Below are 19,777 nucleotides of genomic sequence, written 5' to 3' on the forward strand. Positions count from 1 at the left end.
TGTGTATATTTATAATATTGTAATATAGTACTAGAGTGAGAAACCTTTATTCTATTTTATTTCACTATTTCTTCTCCATCAGAGTCAATGGATCAACACAGTTCACACAATCACCCATCCCCCCCGTTTAGCATTACCAAGTAGTGGCTGCATGTACATAAAGGATGGCTTTTATTAGACCTTTATTCTATTTTATTTCACTTAGCATGTAGCCAGATAGGCCATTTACTTTGGTGCAGTTTATTAAAGTCTATGCACTTTATTAACAAGTTTCCTATGTCTGCAATCATCTCTCTCCATTATTAAACTGACAACGACATTATTTGAACTATAATTCTAAAACATCTCAAGTCTGCCTCCTTTGTACTAATTTTGGATTGTTCTCACTGCAAAAGGAGACATGCTGATTGGTCAAAAATAGCTAAAGTTCTGATTTTTTCTTAAAGGGTTTTTTTCTTCTCCATCTGAGTCAATGTATCAACATAGTTCCCACAATCACCCATCCCCCCGTTTAGCATTACCAAGTAGTGGCTGCATGTACATAACAAAGGATGGCCTAAACATTTGGCCTGCGGGCCGGAGTTTGGACACCTCTGCATTAGGCCATCATGTCCATTAGTGCAGTTTTCATTAGCCTGCAGCAAATTCTGAAAATACTATTGAATATGGCCTGCATAAGGAGCATGAGCTCAACTCTGCCTGGCCTAATGGGATGCAAATGACCCCAGCACTGCCATTTGGCACTCTCTGCTAGAAGGAGTCGTATGAAAATGCTGGTAGTTGCAGTGTTAAAAGATTACAGTACCTTTAACAGTCACTACTACGACAAATTAACAGAATTGTTGTGCATTTGTCAACGTACCAGAGGTGTCACACGTCGAAAAGGCTCTGACAATACGGCTTTTAGCAACGGCAAACATCAACTACGGAATAGAATAGAAAAACCGGTAACGTCTAAACAAATGCTTACCAATTGCTGCAGCGCTTCAACAGCTACTTGCAAGGAGCACCGTTACTGCTCAGAAGAAAGATTGAAATGTGGCCAAGACAGGCCAAGATGGTGGTTTTATATTGTGAGTTCTCGAGGACCCTTAGGTATCCTGATGAGGCGCCTATTCAAAACATCAACGAGTGTATCAAAATAAGAGTTCACTGTCACGTCAAACGTTTGTTTGTTTTTGTTTCTGTTGCATGTTTTGTGTGTTGTAGTGTGATCACTGTTTTCAGAGTGTTTGTCTGTATATCTTACCTTGTAGGGACTTCTGCAAGTAAGGGCCTGAATAAATGGCATGTAGACATTTGTAATTAAACATTACATGCATCATACAAGTGATTCAAATAAAATAAGTATATATTATATACATATAATATATACATATACAAATGATATATACTATATAATATATATTATATACATATATACAAGGCAAGGCAAAGTTTTTGCAGATGTTGGATGGGAGGACTTGGCAGTTTGGAAGGGTAAGTCCAGTGTGGATTAATACATATTTAGGTGTTCTTTAGGACTTTTAATTTTAACTTATTAAATTGTAACCTTGCTAATTGGGAAGATACATGGAGACATGTTCCAGAGAAGCTCCATGGAGTACTCATTGTGCAAGTTTCAGTGTGACAAAACTTCACATGCTTCACTCTGCTTGTACCCCGAACATGACTGCCGTTTGTGCAGATGGCAACAGAAAACTCTATAGGTTTTGACAGTCAGCAGGGTAAAACTGCTTTATGCATAATAAATGTATGTAAAATGTATGCAACTGTAGGTATCGGGGGTGGACTGGCATACATTACTACCGGGGATTTCCCCGGTGGGCCAAGGGGAAGTATTGTTTCCATTCTAATGGGAGGTAAAAGTTAATATGTTTTACAAAACCCCTTAACCTGGGGGGTATTCCACGAAGCGAGCTAACTCAGTAAGCCGGGCTTTTTAAGACAAGCCTGGCTCATTTTGCTCAAATTCGGTTCCACGAAAGAGGCTAGACTTGAGCCTCGCTCAGTTACTACAGCAACATATACGTTTGAACTAACCTGCTCCGTACCAGGCTAGAGTTGAAGCTTAGCTTAGCGGGACCGCTTCTATTGGCTCAGCAGCGTGATGTCAGTCTCGCCATCCGGGAAACAAAATTGAGGAACAAGGTTCCGCTGCAATTCTATCCATTAAATTGCTGTGGATGTAGCATATCATATCATATTTTTATACATTTAATGGAGTACTGTAATTATTAGTTTGGAATGATTGCAGGTCATTATTATCAAAATTTAATAATTATATTTCCAAATGCAATTTATATTTCGATCTTCAGAGTACATATTCATTGTTAATCAGCGAGGTTTTTGCACATTTTAATGTATTGGTTTAATCTTAACAAATTCAGGTCAGTGTAAAATGGAATACAGTGTCTAATCGCAGTTATGGTCAACAAACATACATTAGCATAAACACTATATCACAAAAATACAATTCTTTGTACCTGAGTATTAATAATAACTGAGTAATTTAGGTGAAGATACTTTTAGGTATATATTTATCCCCACACTTCCTCTTTTGTGTTCAAATTACAAGCAAATCATATCACTCCGCAATTCACATATGTTCAGTATAAATAATGTAAATGTGTGGTTAACTTAATGGTGCAAAAAGGAAATGGATACAGACAACTACCTTACCAAGATTTTCATACAGGTGATACAAATAATCCAAAATGTATGCTATAAAAGAACAGCTAACAGTGAAGGCTGAAGGCTGATTGACCATGGCATGCCCATTTGTAGAAAATCCAGTAGATGAGGGAGCGTGTATAGTGCGCAGAGCATTCATGCTACCAGCTCCAAGGTCATTCCAGGACAGGACAGATCCACTGGGCTTTCCAGATGACTACTTATTTGAGCACTACAGGTTCAGAAGACACAGTATTATATATCTTTGTAAATTACTGGGGCCATATATTGAGAAGAACACTAGACGTAGTAGAGCTCTTACCAAACCCCAAACGGTCTGTATCGCTTTGCACTTCTTTGCCAGCGGGGGATGCAGAACATCTTAGTAAGGCGACGGTCTGCCACGAAATTCGATAGGTTTGTCTTGCGCTTAAGCGTTTCCTTAATATATTCATTAAATTCCCTGGTCACAGAGGCATCCTTCCCATAAAAGAAGCTTTTTCAGAACAGCAGTAACTTGGAGTTAAATTTATATGACTTTAAAAGAGACTCTTATCCAGAGCACTTACCAAAGTGCTCTGTATTCATCTTGATCAACTATTTCATGCTAAAATTCATTCAATTCAAAACAAATTGAATTCTCCAGGATTTCCAAATGTCATTGGTGCTATAGACTGCACTCACATCAGGATAAAGGCTCCATCTGGACCCATGGAGGCAGACTATGTGAACTGAAAATCATTTCACAGCATCAATGTACAGGTACATGCAAGTTTTGCCCACCCAACAGAAATTGTAAAGCATGTCGCTCCATGGGTTTGAACAACTTTCACCCTTTGTCACTTTTGCCATTGTTCTAGATGGTTTGCACCAGCCAATTTCTATTCTCCAACATTGAAGCAAAATGGCCCGGCTCGGTGCACAATATTTCGTGCCTCCTCACTGGCACAGAGGTTTGCCGAAGGTAAGAATACTCCAACCACACAAAATAGTGCAGATTTGGCCTCAGTGTTTAACTCTTCTCCTTATAATCGTAGGTGCTTTTCCTGGCTTACTGCTTGGGGATAGGGGTTACCCCTGCCAACCTTTTCTCCTTACCCCATATGCAGACTCTACAACAGATGCAGAGAGGAGGTTCAATCGTGCACATTCAAAGACAAGGGCATGCATTGAGATGGCATTTGGACAGTTAAAGAGCAGATTTAACTGCTTGCGCCATCTCAGAGTGACCCCTGAGAGAGCCTGTGACATTATAGCAGCCTGTGCAGTTTTGCACAATGTGGCAATACTGCAAAAAGGAGTAATGCCAAGAGTGCTGTTGGAGCAATGGGAAGACGACATTTTAATTGCAGACCACATGGATGGTAGAGCTGTGAGGGACATGTATGCAAACACTTACTTTAGTTAAGGGAATATTTTGTTTGCATTTGTTCATTAACACAAAACAAGACACCTTTTTTTTGGAAAGAGAAATTTATTGATTGTCTTGCTGAGCCTGTGGACAGAAGAAACTTTGATTTACTTGGCTTGCAAAAACAAGCATATTAAAGTGAGACATTTTTGCAAATACATCTTTTTAAGTACCTTTTGTAGATCTCACTAATCTCAGATTCCTTCAAGACAGAAGTATAGTCAAGATTGAGAAGTATTTATTCATGTTGAACTGCATAACTACTACTCACTTGTTCTCTTGTAGAGGTGTGAGCTCTGGACATGGAGGTCTGAGGGTCTTCTCTCTGTTCTTCCATTTCCTTTAAACACAACACAAATCATGAGATCACACAGCACATTAACAGACAGATACATAGACACACACGACTTACAGCTGGCCTTTCTGAACAGGCAGAACTTTCTTTCTGGTTGCTAAAATATTTTATACAGTTATTTAAAATGGTGTTTTACCTTTTCCTGCACATTGGACTAATCAACTGTACTTACCATTCTGGAGTATATTTTTATATTTCACCTTGACCTGCTGCCACGTTCTCTTAACCCCGCTCATGTTACTTCTAAATCAGGAAATTATTAAATAACATTATTAATTTACTATAACACTTTTAAAATGCCAATGAATGGATTAAATTATATGCTCACGCATTTAGTCTGTCTGCAATATTTTGCCAGACAGCTTCTCTGACTTTATGAAAACAGGACGTGTTGCCATTCTTCGTAATAATGTATTTATATTCCTCATACAGACGTATAAGTAGCTCATGTTCAGCAGAAGAAGCAAAAAAGCTACTCGTTCCTTCAGCTCTTTCGACATTTTCTTGCCTTTTCGAATATCGATTAGTGAGGCTGTGTAAATACTGTGTGCACGCGCATGATCGCCGATTACAAAAGCCTGGCTTGAATTAGCGGGAACAGGTTGCGTCTGGATTTCGTTAGTGGAACGGAACTAGACGGAAGTGAACTGTTTGGCTAACTCAAGCGAGGCTCACTCTAATAAGCGCCGCTTTCATAAGCTCGCTTCGTGGAACAGCCCCCTGTTCTTTGACCATCATGTGTGTTTATTTTTTCTGGTGAGGGAATGTGGGATTTACTGTTGAGGTTCAAAGATACCTGACTGACCCAATAGTTCCACGGTTTATCTCCACCTCTATCAGCTTGCACTGGAATTTTTATGTACACCAGCCTCCTCAGTGCTGTGTGAGGCTTGAAAAATTGTGTCCCAGCACAGTGGAACAAATCCTCTTTTTGAATAAAAACTGAAAACAAAGATGCTAATGTCCACAATCACTAAAATCACTAATAAATCAAACTTGTTTTTCCACAAGCACTTTTGTTATTTTTACATCCATACATAAACATTCACGATATACAGTTGTGATCAAATTTATTCAACCCCCACTGAAATAAAGTGTTTTGGCCAGTTTGACATTGATTTTGATCATTTCAGTCATCTTATTTACAATTATATCAAAGAGGCACTTATAAATTAGACAAACATAACATAATATTTATGATGGAATAACCACAAATGTCTTTACTGTGCTCACATCATTATCAGTTTTATTCAACCCCCTAGTGACATTATTTTTTAGTACTTAGTACAACATCCTTTTCCAGTTATGACAGCTTTCAAGCGTGAAGCATAGCTTGACACAAGTGTCTTGCAGCGACCTATGGGTATCTTAGCCCATTCTTCATGGGCAAAAGCCTCCAGTTCAGTCACATTCTTAGGCTTGCGCACTGCAACTGCCTTCTTTAGGTCCCACCAGAGGTTCTCAATTGGATATAAGTCTGGTGATTGCGATGGCCACTCTAGAATGTTCCAGCCTTTCATGTTCAACCATGCTCTAGTGGACTTGGATGTGTGCTTCGGATCATTGTCCTGTTGGAAGGTCCAACGTCTCCCAAGCCGCAGGTTTGTGACTGACTCCATCACATTTTCCTCCAAGATCTCCTGGTACTGAAGGGAATTCATGGTACCCTGCACACGTTGAAGCTTTCCTGTACCATTAGAAGCAAAACAGCCCCAAAGCATAATTGACCCCCCGCCATGCTTCACAGTAGGCAAGGTGTTCTTTTGTTCATAAGCCTGGTTCTTCCTTCTCCAAACATAGCGCTGGTCCATTGTCCCAAACAGTTCTAATTTAGTTTCATCTGACCACAGTACACTGTTGTGGCTTTGTCCACATGACTTTTGGCATACTGCAGTCGACTTTTCTTGTTCTTTGGAGTCAGCAAGGGGGTGCGTCTGGGCGTTCTGGCATGGAGGTCTTCGTTATGCAGTGCGCGCCTTATTGTCTGAGCTGAAACTTCAGTGCCCACATCTGACAGGTCTTTTTTCAGTTCCTTAGCAGTCACGCGGGGATTTTTCTCCACATTACGCTTCAGGTAGCGCACAGCAGTCGCGGTCAGGATCTTCTTTCTGCCACGACCAGGTAACGTTTCCACTGTGCCCTTTAACTTGAACTTGCGAATGATACTTCCGATAGTGTCTCTTGGAATATTTAACAACTTCGCAATCTTTTTATATCCATTGCCATTCTTGTGAAGAGCAATAACCTCTTCTCTTGTCTTCTGGGACCATTCTCTTGCCTTCACCATGCTTGGAAACACACCAGTAGATGTCTAGAAGGAGCTGAGTATCACAGTCCTTTTAAATCTGCCTAATTGGTGCTTATCATGCTTGATTGCTGCTCGTTGACATCCACAGATGTTTTCAATACCTGATGGAAAACACTGGAATGAACCTCTGTTCTTAGGAGTGGTAGTCGTAAAGGGGTTGAATAATTGTGTCAATGAAGAAATCACAAAAAGGCCATTTAATACTTTATGACAAAAAAAATTGATGCTATCTTAGTTGCATTTAGTTCTTTAACAAGTCCTTGTAAGATTTCATTATGAACACAATTACAAATGTGCACTGAATTCCATAAAACCCTTTGCAGCATTGGGGGTTGAATAAATTTGATCACAACTGTACGTATACATATTAAAATATGTGATTAATTTTAAAAAGTGTAAAAATAAGAACCCAAACCAGCTAGATATATAAGAAACAACAAATCACAACAAACCAAACAGATTTCCTTTATTGACTTATTGACAAAACGTGAAAAACTTTAATGAAACAATATGGAGTTAAAGGCTAAAAATGAATAAATAAAAGACGCTGCTTTCACTGTCCACCAGATGGCGATAATGTCCACTGCTTCATGAAGTGAACCTTTTTCCGGTACAATAGGCCTTTCTCTCGCTTCCGGGGTCGACATTTCCGGTCTAGACAGTTCTGTGTAAAATCATTTCCGTTTGGAGCGTTCGTACTTCTGCCATGGCGCAAGTGACTAGCAAGTGTTTTTGCAGCGTACCGCTGTGCTCTAATTCCAAACAAAAACAGCCTTATTTGAGTTTCCACTCGTTCCCAGCTGACGAGGAACTCAGAAAGAAGTGGTTGATGGCCATTAGAAGGAGTGAGGGGCCGAATTTCCAGGTTATTAGGAACAGCACGCACGTGTGTAGCGCACATTTTGAGCCGCAAGACATCTACGTTACGGCAAAGGGCAAAACGTGGCTGAAGAAAGGTGCTATACCGCGTCGTTTCAGCTGGACTCGGCCAGCGAGGCAGTCTGTGTACAGCAGAGTGAAATCCCGCCTAGTGGCTTTCCGTGCACATCCTATGTACAAGTCTGTCTGGGCTTTGGGTCTAGAGCGCACACACACACACACACACACACACACACTATGCTAGGATACCATAATCGGACACAATTTTGTATGCTATAATACTAGAAATGGGAATAATCACCAACCTCTTGGAATGTTTTGTACAAATATGCGTGCCTTCAGGTCAGATTCGTTGTGTTAAGCTAGGTTTATATTTTCGCGAGTGACCGTAGCGCGCGCGTCTGCTCGAACCGCTTGTCCGAAACGATATGTGGTAGTATAAAGAAACACCCCTCAACAACAGGGGAAGAAACATTTACCTGACCAATTTTAATGTTGCTTTGTTTCAGGTTTGAAAAGTGCTGGAATTTAGATTAAAGTGCTTGAAAATGCTTGAAACTAATAAAAAACCGTGAGCTTTGACCTCTAGCTTGTGTGGTGTCTCACTTTTTTTTAAGGACCGGTAGCACCGAGCCATTACATGGATCTCCTTAACTACAACATTGGACACTGAACACACAAAATCATAACACAATAATGCAGGCACTTATAATAGTACAATAAAACACATGCTTTATTTAAAAATAAGATAAACAGTTTGATGAAGGCATAAATGATAGAATGTTGAGTGAGCACGGAGCTAAGACGCTAGCTAGGCATGCTAGCTAGTTAACTTGGCTAAACTAAACTACAGAACTGGATCCATTTACCTTCATAATCAAAAATAAACTGCTCGAAAAAAAACTTGTATCCTTTATCGAGTTTCGCTCGTTTGGTCCTCGATAGCTCCTCGACGGTTCTGGCAACATCGTCCTGCCTAAAGCGCGGAAGGTCAGCCAAAGATGCAGAGTAATAAAACGCATCCATTCTCGTAGCGGTGCTGCTAACCGGAAATAGGTTTACACATCACCTCGCCCGGAACTTGACCCCTCCTCCTTGCGTGAAAAAGGCTTATGGCCTAGGTGCACACTTCCTCGTTGGTGTCAGGATGGTACCGTATTTCCGGTTGGTATGCGGAAGTGCCGATGTCATGGCCGAGTCTAAATTCACAAGGTGCCTGTTGGAGTTCCCGAAATTTACCGTCAACGATGTGCGTCGTATTGTCAGAGCATCAAGTACAACGACACAGAGTCAACTTGAAAAGGGTTTCAAGTTCTACGTTTCATCCTACCTCTGCAATTTTGAAGGTAAGTGGCTGACGCTAGCTAGCTAGCTAGCCTGAGGTGGCAGTCTAATGAAGTGATGTTGTTTTTAGTAACGAACCAACCTGTCCTAGTACTAGAAATGCCTTTTAAAAACATGTTTGTATTTCTGATGGAAGTATCAGGCAAAAGTAAGGCTAACGAGATAACAGTGAGGGCTCACTGCTACAGATCTATGAAGAAAACAGATACGCCACACCAGCTGAGAGTAGGACTGGTTAAAATGACACGAGTTCTGTTCAGTGTCACGTTCAAAGTTCTGTTGAACAAGTTCAAAAGTGAGTTCAACACAAGTTCAATCTTTTATCCTTGCTCTTACTTCACGTAAGCTGTGATAACCATAGGCATTGGTTTTCAAAGCTTACAATGGTAGCCAAATGCAGAGTAGCTGAGTGGGAATCATTAGCAGTCTATTTTGCCTATAGTAAACAAATGGGAGTTTATTTTACAGTTCGAGCTATTGTTATCTACCTCTATGACTCAAAAGCAGAATATAGCCCACCTCAGCTATTCTTCAAACTGCATTTTCTAAAATCTGTCAATCTGTCTTTCAAATCTTTCATCTTAACTTCTTTATTAACATGTGGCTTCAACACTTACACCTATTAACATATTCTGATAACACTCTTCAAGAAGCAGTTGAAGTAAAACCTGCACTGTTCTGTTGTTGGTGGTGGAAACAACAAAATAATATAAATATAAGTAGGCCTGTTTCACTCCTATGTGTAAGCATTTCATCTGGAGTGAAAATGAAGTTTAAATCTAAAATATATTTAGTTTATAGTTGCTCACTGAACTAGTAGATTGAACCATGCACAACACTGTAGACTAGAAAGACAGTATAGCCAAGTGTTTTAAGAGTGATGCAAAACAGCACAAACGTTACATGAGACAATAGACAAGTGACATTCACCACTACCAACATGATGGGACAGATATTGCGCCTATTGACATTGCTGAAGTCTTCTTTTCAAGATACAAAATTTTGCCTCTTGTGTATTTCAGATGACATTACGTGATTCAATGCCAGTTGTGCTCATTAAGAGCAACTGCTCTTGTGTTGCTGGTTGCGGAATCTGCAAACACTTGGTTGCATTGCTTTTCCAGACTGCTCATTATTCTGAATCTGGCATGTCTGTCGTCCCTCCTGTCCTTTCATGCACACAGACAGAACAGAAGTGGCATAAACCACCAACAATGGTTTGTCTTATTTCATTATTTAATGTTAGTTAATGTATCACAGTCACTTTACTAACACCATCTTTTAAATTAATAGGGGGTGAAGCCTGGACCCGTGGATGCCATGGTTGTCCTAAAGCCAAAACCAGGTGCTACTACAGCCAGTGGAGTTAGGTATGTAGTACCAAATTTAATAGGCAGATTACAGTGTGTGGTAAAAAAAAATGCTTTTGATCATCTGATAAGACCCTGTTCTTTTCAAAATTAAATTTAGCCTCGTTGTACTTCAGATGACATGTGATTCACAATCAGTTGTGCTGGGGAACAGATTACAATGTGTAAAAATAAATGGTATTCACTCTTCTTTTATTTCAGAAGTACACTTTTCAAGGGCTACAGCGGTGAGCTCCCACACCCGGCCACCCTCAATCCTGGACCAGTCTACGCTGGAATGAAAGCAGATTCTCTTCCACTCATCTGCACAATGAACATCTCGCCTGACAAGCCACTTGTGGACTCCATCTTTGGGAAGGTACAAGTTGGCCGTGTACTGTCCTATCAACAACCACCACCTCCATCTGACAGTGTTGTCATACATGAGGATGCACCCCCATTCCCGAGTCTGCCACTAGAATGTTACCATCTAAGCCCACCTGAATATTCATTTGTGCCAACACACCAAGAACAGCTACACCTAAGCTCACTTTCTGTGGCCTTGTCACAGTCACACCTTATTGAGGAGGCAACAAGATCCCAAAGTGCTACACCTGAGTGGCATTCACTTAGGAGAGAAAGAGTGACTGCCTCACATTTCAGAGAGGTGAGCCACGTTAGAGGTCCAGGTGCTGCAGAAAGTCTGGCAGAAAGGATAATCCGAGGGACACGACAAACAGCACATGAAGAGGGGACTTGAAATGGAAACAGGGGCCTTAAAGGACCATGCAGTTCTGAAAAACTTGAACTTGACCAAGTGTGGGCTAGTGATTCATCCAGATGCATCTTGGCTGGGTGCATCACCTGATGGACTTGTATATGACACACTTGAGCGTCCATCATTTGGGCTTGTTGAAATTAAGTGCCCAAATGCACAAAGCTATGTAGACTGCAAATTCCTCAAAGTGGCACAAGGCCTACACAAATTGAAGGAGAGCCATTGTTATTATTGGCAAATCCAGTTCCAGTTATTGATTACTGGTGTGCAGTGGTGTGATTTAGTTATCTGTGCCCATGATGATATTTTTGTGCAGCGAGTTTACAGAGATAGCAGTGTATTAGAAGAGGTGAAAAGGAGGTGTGACATGTTTTTCTTTAACACTTACATGCCAAAATACCTCTCTATGACCAAGCAATAGAAAATCATAATGAAGACATGAACTCATGAACAATTAAAACAATTTCAATTTATTCTGTCAATTGTATTACAATTGTATTCATTTCATTTTTTACAAATACAGCAAAAGTTAAGAAATACATAATGTTGTATTGTGTTGTCAATTTTACATATAAAAGTGAAAGCATTTTATACAATTAATCATATTGCACTGTACCTTAACATTGCAGCCAATATTTACAGACTAGCATGACCTAAAGCAGGGGTCGGCAACCTTTTTGACTCGGAGCCACAAAAGCAAAATAATTGGAAATTTATTTCAGTGACGATGACATGTCACTCAAGCGAACCGAAACTAAATACCGGACATTTGTGAAATTCCACCTGAACTTTTTTTTAAGTCTCAAAAATAATATACGTTAATTAAATACTCATTAATTCTATTCAAAAGCTGAGCCGCATCAGAGGGATAAAGAGCTGCATGCGGCTCCGGAGCCGCGGGTTGCCGACCCCTGACCTTAAAGGGATCATTTTAAGGTTAGAGAAAAAAATAAATAAATAAATCACTGTAATTCACATTACATCATCTGTCTAATTCTGGATTGAGATTAGCCATTGTTTGCCCAGGCTTTTACCAAGGGGCCATTTTGATAATTCACCAAAAGACAGGCAACAGTAAAAATTTGGTTTATGCTCCCTGTGATTGAAAGGGGGATCACTGTGCTGAATATTTTATGTTCTTTGACTCTGCGAATCACACGCTCAACATGGACTCTCAGTCTTGCAATGGACTGTGACGTTCTGATCTCTGACCTAGACAGTTGAGCTCTCTTTGACAGAAACGTGGGTATGTGGACTTTGCATGGAACGCAGTCTTCAACAAGGAAACCCTTGTCCACCATGATGGCCATAGATGGGTCAAGGAGGGCCACAATGCCAGACTGATTTAAGATCTCTTTATCACTGATAGCACCTTGATAAGAAGAAGACACAAAGGTCACTGCACCATGAGGGGCTATCCCAATCAACCTTTTGAATGTACAGTGTGATTTATAAGTGGAAAACACTTCACTCTAGAGGAGAAGGGAATTTGGAGTTTGACATCTCAGTTCTGTGCAATCTAAAATTATTTGAGTGTCAGCGTAGTCCTGAAACACATCTGGGAAGTGAGTTTTCACAGTGTCCACATCTAACCAAATAGAAACAGCTCCCAATACAGTATAAAGGAAGTTGGCCCAGGTGTTAATAATACAACTAACAGTTGACCGATGTATTCTAAATCTGTGGGCCAAATCCTTTCGCATCAGTCCCAATGACAGGTAGTTCATGAAGAGAAAAATCTCATCAATTGCTTGAAGAACCTGGGGAAAAAATACATTATCCTATTGTCATATTACATTATGACTATCAAAACTTCTTTTGATGTAAAGATTAATTTGAAAATGATGACATAACATGCTTTGTATGGACAACAGGAAAACATTTACCGTTGCACTGGCAGACTGAGGGACCTGATCAGTCTTCTCAACAGTCCGTGCTCTTGTAACCCATATGATGTTGTGGGTGGCTGGCTCTATTTGCTTCCAAAAGCCCATCAGGTGGGCATGGATTGCAAATCTGTGGAATATAAAAGTTATATATAAAGTTATATAATGGCTAATTCATTCACAATGTATTTCAGACACCAGAGAAGACCCATCCGTATACTGTGTCCTGCCATATTTTTTATTTACCTGGTAAAGAACCGTATGTCGTCATCAGAGGCAGAAAACCGCTCCAAACAGAACTTGCTGCTGACAGTTAAGTCTTCGATTCGTTTTCAGAGCCTTGATATCTCCTCGCGCAGCTCTTCATTTTCATTGAGGGAGAGATCAAGCGCAGTAGGCTCATTACTGACGCAGTAGTCATGTTCATGACACGGTAAGGGGTCATCATCATCATGGTCAGTCTGCATCTCTGTTAGATCAGTGTTGGGTGGACGCTCTGTTCTTTCCCATACTCCAGATCGTGGAGTTGGAATAGTATAGTTATTCCATTGAAACAGCACAGGAAAAGCTCCAGGTCGCAGTCGTCGTCGTCCAGCAGGAGTGGGAGGTTCGAGCAGATCAGCAGCGATAAAATGTCGCGAACACACTCGGGAAGTACTCGTGACGATAAAATGATCTCTCCTGATCTTAACCACCCATTGTTTCTGCAGTTCTGAGTCCTTTGGAAAGGTGTGGAAGCTCAGGTAGGAATTACACCTTGTCGATGCTGTGCAGAATGGCACACAGCAGTGGTGGTTGGGCCTGCTGTCTGTACGTTGTTGAAATTATACTTTTTTTTGTTTACCCGTCATGTTTAGGACACGTAAACGGACAGGAGATGAAGGAAACTTCCAAGTAATTAACGGTAAATATTAGTGATGTTACCCTTGAACCTGAAGCTTCAAAGCTTGTGTCACAAAAGCAACACCCACTGCTTCGAACCACTGTATCGATGCTTGATTCGTTCCACAATGCTTCGTTTTGGCACACAATCATGTGACTGCTTCAGGCACTGATTCAAAAGAGCAAATCTTCGCGGGCACTTCGAGGGTCGTTCGAGGATTGGGAGAAAGCATAGCAACAGCGAGAGAGAGAGACAGAGACAGCGAGAGAGAGAGAGAAATTAGTGAGTAGAATGGAACCATTGCCAAAAATAGGCCGTTCTGAAGTCTGGAAACACTTCGAAATTTTGCCATCAAATAAGGTTATTAAAAAAATTATAAGAATAAAGACAATTACCTTATTAAAAGCAATTAATGACACTTTGTAAGTCTGTTAGATAATGGGCTGTGCACCAATTATGAATTATATTTTAAATGTATAAAATCCGTCATTATTCTGTGTGTAGTGTTTCATGTCATCAAATCACTAAAACATTTTTGTTTTGGATACTAAGATATGCACCATTATCAAATGTTCTCTTTCATAATTTTATAAAGAAAAGGCAGTCATGGCCTGGTGGTTAAGGAACTGGTCTTGTGACCGGAAGGTCATGGGTTCGATCCCCAGACCTGAGCAAGGCCCTTAACCCTCAATTGCTCACTTGTACAAAAAATGAGATAAAAATGTAAGTCGCTCTGGATAAGGGTGTCTGCCAAATGCCCTAAATGTAATGTAATATCACTGTGTGATTTTTATTATTCAGCCATCAGTCCTTTTTCTCAGCATTCTGCTCAACCCAGCAGTTAGATTTGGAAAACATGCACAACAAACAATGTAGTTTTATCAGTTGTCTTTATTGAAACAACAAATGTCAAAATTTTAATGCATTTAAACAGTTTATGCTGTAAAAAACAGTTCCCTTCAAACCACAAGATACATGAAGCACTTCATGGTTTCGGCCACCAGATGGCGGTACTGTGCACTGTGTCATGAAGCTTCGAGTAATGAACCTTTTTTCAACTCATTTCGGAGGAAAGCTTCAGTGCTTCACAAAGCTTCGGTTTGCCATCACTAGTAAATATGCTCGTTACAAGACTAGTGAGGTGAATAGCTAGCACAGTGTACGCTTTCAATGGCTACCGGATGTCAACAACCATCCTAACCTTTTAGCGGAAATTACGTCGCTTAACAGCGTGCACATAGGCCATTGGATAGAAAGCTTCAGTGCTTCAGAAAGCTTCGAATTTCAATCACTAGTTATTTGTGTTAAATTGACATCCTAAACATTGCAATCAAATCAGCAATACTTTTAAAGGTATAGTAAAATATAGTAACTAGATAACTTGTTGATCATGTGTTACCTGAGCAACAGTGAGTGCATCACGGCGTCGTCATCATACGGGTATTTGTCCATTTTCAGACGTTTTATGTCAGCGCGTGCATTTCATGTTTCAGGTACACAAACGTGTAACTGACACGGCACGCCGGGTGGACTAACGTGTGTATTACACGCTAGGCCGTGATACTGGGTTGACAATTAAAGAATTAAATAATAAAAGGTTTGTTAAATAATTTTTAATATTGGGGCTCATTTATTTTTTTTGTAAAAACCAAACAAACAAAACAGTACAACTTAGTTAAGGTATCCAGTTGAATAGAACAGGTGCTGCAAGCCACAGGTCTGTGATACTATCCCATGAGCAATGCACTCATGGATCATCATCACTTTTATTTAAATAATGCCTGCCCCAATTATGTTGTAGGTCTTACCAAATCTTTATTGCTTCGGGGATGCTGTCAGGGAAATGGCTGACATGCACCCATCTGGCCACTAGGTGTCCTCATTCCTTGAAAACTAGTGGTCTCCATGGATACTCCTCACACTCACCTGTGTTCCATCAACCTCGTCTGCCAGCTCTTCCCTGTCTGCATACCCAGCTGTTTGTTCTGTCTCTCTGGATTTTGACTACCAGCCTGGCTTGTTTTTTGTTGATACACGGCACAGTATAACGTTGCATCACTATTTACTGGTGTTGACCCCTGCCTGCCTCGTGTACTGCTCTAATCTCAATCAAACTGCACACACATCCTAACTGTGTCTGTTTCCTCCCACAGTCTAAAACATGGAGGTTAGGTAAATTGGCTTTCCCTGGAAAACTAGTCTCTAGTCTCTCTAGAAAACACATGTCTCTTCATGTCCAATGAAAAAACAGTTGTTCAGACCTCCAAGGGGGCTGAGGTTTCCATAATATGCTGTGTGCAACTGGCTGCCACTTCTCGCCAGTGTGTGAGAATAGTCATGTGCAATTGTACCCATGTTAAAATTGTAGTTACCTTGAAAAGGCACGATATAAACTCAACATTTATAGAGACACATTCATTCTTGGACATGAAGCAACACTTCATTCAATTGAACATTCATTTGTTCATGGAAATGCATGTGGTGAGGCATAGGGAAAACTCTACATTAAGCTAGCACAAACAAACCTAAACTGAGGGTCCCTCCACAGCGAATGTGCCGATGCCGACTCCTACCTGAGGCCCACACTGGAGGGATTTCTCGGCCTAGAAATAGAACTATAAATATGAAGTGATTAGCACTCTTTGTCTTGCTAATGACATGTAGCACGTTGGAATCATTGAGACCCCTTCCACAGAAAGCTGGTACAATAATGAAAATACCCAACATGAAGGCTGCAAGGCAAGCTCATCTGTATAGCACTTTTCACACAGTAGAACAATGAAGTATGTATTACAACCAATTCTGTAATTTGATATCATAATACCTAACCAGGCTGTGTTTTTGAAGCTCATGTAGAAAGAAATTCAAAACAGCATGAGCCATATGGCGAGTGTAAGAAGCAAAGTAGTGATACCATATCTGTCATGGAAATAAATCAATAAAGTTAATAACCGCCTTTCAAGAGAGGCGGTCGCACTTTATCTCTGCTCCTGCACTCCCTCCCTCCTGCCCTGCTCAGCTTAGATTCTCTGACTTGTCTTAGTAACTTAGACGCTGCTCTTCGAATTTTAACAAGAAAATGGATTTGATCAGGTGGTCTCTCAACGCAATTGACACTATTTTTTCCACGAGGAGTCATGGTGCGGGAGAACCCACATGCCCGGACGGAACATCCTCAGCTGGACTGCTGTCCTGTTCGCGAGAATAATCTGTGGTCATATTTTTTTGTCTCCTCCCAATGTTATCTCTATGTTTTTCTTTGCCTGTGTTGGTGGCACGTCTGCGTTTGCCGCTCTGGTTTTCTGGTGCTTTAACACTGGGCCCTGGGCAAGAAAGCATTTCATCTTGTACAATGTATGACCAGTAAATCTTCTTGAACTCTTGAGAAATGTGAGAAAATGAGAATGAATACTGATTTCTTGGAGGAAGACCACTGAGTAGGTTACAATAAAACTACCAAAACTACTAATTGCCACAACACAAAGTAGTTTGAATAGAACAGCTGGGCAACAAAAAGACCTGTGTTTTAGCACTGCAAAATGAGTAATTCATAAAGGTCCTTATCAGACAATTACTAAGATATCTTTGAGGAAATGTGTCACATACACTCGTACACACAATTGATTCTTTATTTCTTTACCCTGGACAAGTACTAGTCAAGTCAATTATATTTACACAGCAGTTTTTACAACAAATGTCACAAAGCAGCTTGGGTCCAGATCCCGAATGAGTAAGCCAGGGGTTGACAGTGAGGTGTGTGTGTGTGTGTGTGCAGGGATGACGTTGCGGTGTGTGTGTGTGCGTGGGGCGGTGTGTGTGTGTGTGCGGGGGTGACGTTGAGGTGTGTGTGTGTGTGCGGGGGTGATGGGGCGATGTGTGTGTGTGCGGGGGTGATGTTGTGGTGTGTGTGTGTGTGCGGGGGTGACGTTGTGGTGTGTATGTGTGTGTGCGGGGGTGACGTTGTGGTGTGTGCGGGAGTGACGTTGTGGTGTGTGTGGGAGTGACGTTGTGGTGTGTGTGTGTGTGTGGGGGTGATGGGGTGATGTGTGTGTGTGTGTGGATGACATTGTGGTGTGTGTGTGTGTGCAGGGGTGATGGGGCGATGTGTGTGTGTGTGTGTGGGGGTGACATTGTGGTGTGTGTGTGTGTGTGTGTGTGTGCGTGCGCGCGGTGGCGACGTTGCGGTGTGTGTGTGTGTGTGTGGGGGGGGGGTGACGTGGTGATTATCTGCTGGTCATCCGCATCTTCATCCCCTCCCCTGTGAGGCCAGCTCTGATTGGCTCTTGCTCAGACTCATCATCAGTGCTGGACCCCAGGAAGTGGGCGGTAGGTCATTTCCTGCACTGCCATGGCTGACGTGATGGACAGTGTTGCCAAGAAGTCCTGCTGAACTCTGGTTAAGGTCAGAGATCAGAAAGTCATTTCAGGTGGTTGTGGCAAACCAGTTAATAGAAATTATATTTATATTTCCAGATATAATTACATAATGGTAAACCAGCAGAATTAATAAGTATTAGGGGTGGGCATAGATAAAAAATTTTTTATCTAGATTAAACTCACTGAAATCTTGAAATTAATCTAGATTAAAATTGCTCATTCAGAATATGTGTGCTACCCAAGTAATGACTAAAAGTCAGTCTTTGATATAGGGTTTCTTAATACAGAGGGTGCATTAGACCAGGGGCTCATCTCCTGTTTCCAAAATGCATCAATGACTGCTTGAGAAAGCTGTTCTACTTTGATACTTGAAAGAAAAGAAAAAAAAAAAACATGCTCAATAAAATGTAGGCTATTCCCCCCCGGTCAACAACTTTCGTTTGGGGGCCGCCCATAGTATGTTTGCATACACCTCAGAAAGTAAGTGATTGCAACCCTGACCCAGCGTCAGCAGCATTAGCAAACGGGTGCTTTGCGTTTGTCATAGGGTCACTCAACGACGAAAACTCCTTTACGATGGACTTTTCAGTCTCTAACCCCATCGTTAAGCGGGGACTCACTGTAATATTGTTTGCGCTTGAAAAAATTAGAAATATTTAATTTTATTTATTTTATTTTTATGATATTTTATTTTAATTTGTAGAGAAAGAAGTTTATTTTAAAAAAACGCACGTGTAACTCAGTTAAATAAAAGTCTGTTGTCCAGTCATATAGTTTGTTATTTTAGTGTTCTTAAAATCTCGTCTCGTTCTTGTGAACCCAATATCGTGTCTCGTTAGCTGAGTGTATCGTCACACCCCTAGTATTCAGTCATAACTGTGAATTGCTTTAGTGAACAGCCACACCACTGACCTGGTGCAACAGCGGCCCCTAGAGGTGATGGATGTGTAATGAAAGCTGCAGGATTTTAAAGGTGAAGTTTAGTGTCGTTCACTGATAATTTGTAAAACTTCTTGCTATGTCTAATAAATATAATGTACTGCCCTATATTAACAAACACTGCTAATATATTTAAGGTAACATGTGTGCCAACACCAGTTTCTGAATGGAAGCTGAATCAGGTTATGCTATTATTACTTATGCCATTCTTGTTAAGTAATTAATATCACCACCACCAGCTGATGCTGATTTGAACCTGCTGTCTTCAAATGCAAACAAACTCAGAGTGGATGTAAAATTGAAGAAAACACTACAACGTAAATTTGTACGTTAATTTCATCAGTGTCGTAAAATGTTGCAAATATAATGTTAATTTATTTTTATGGCGGTTTATCAAATATTTATTATTATTAATGGGGAGATGGGCCGGTTCTGGCCTGTGGGCCGCCAGTTGAATAGCCCTGCCCTATAGAGAAATGTTTTGCAGAAATGGCAATGCAATTCTTTAAGCCCTGATGGATAAGAGTGAACATTAAATGCTGTAAATCTAATTTATATGTTTGTGTCACTGTTCATTATTTGTCAGGTGATTAGT

The 19,777-nt window shown here is 40.7% G+C and overlaps 1 protein-coding gene and 1 long non-coding RNA gene across 2 annotated transcripts; one reads left to right on the top strand and one right to left on the bottom strand.

Annotated features, from left to right (window-relative positions):
• Positions 1-7,358: 7,358 nt before the first annotated feature.
• Positions 7,359-11,199, top strand: LOC143522527 (uncharacterized). Its single transcript, XM_077016235.1, has 4 exons — positions 7,359-8,972; positions 9,993-10,187; positions 10,264-10,340; positions 10,542-11,199. Exons 1-4 carry the CDS (start codon positions 8,811-8,813, stop codon positions 11,077-11,079), a joined length of 972 nt encoding a protein of 323 aa, XP_076872350.1. The 5' UTR covers positions 7,359-8,810; the 3' UTR covers positions 11,080-11,199.
• An 877-nt stretch (positions 11,200-12,076) lies between these two features.
• On the bottom strand, positions 12,077-19,147 carry LOC143523321 (uncharacterized). The gene is made up of 3 exons (XR_013133297.1): positions 13,230-19,147; positions 12,984-13,113; positions 12,077-12,857 (listed from the first exon to the last, which is right to left on the bottom strand). It is a non-coding gene; the product is annotated as an uncharacterized LOC143523321 (long non-coding RNA).
• Between the last annotated feature and the right edge of the window lie 630 nt (positions 19,148-19,777).

This window comes from Brachyhypopomus gauderio, chromosome 9 (genome assembly GCF_052324685.1).
Source record: "Brachyhypopomus gauderio isolate BG-103 chromosome 9, BGAUD_0.2, whole genome shotgun sequence".
In the NCBI taxonomy this organism is placed as follows: domain Eukaryota; kingdom Metazoa; phylum Chordata; class Actinopteri; order Gymnotiformes; family Hypopomidae; genus Brachyhypopomus; species Brachyhypopomus gauderio.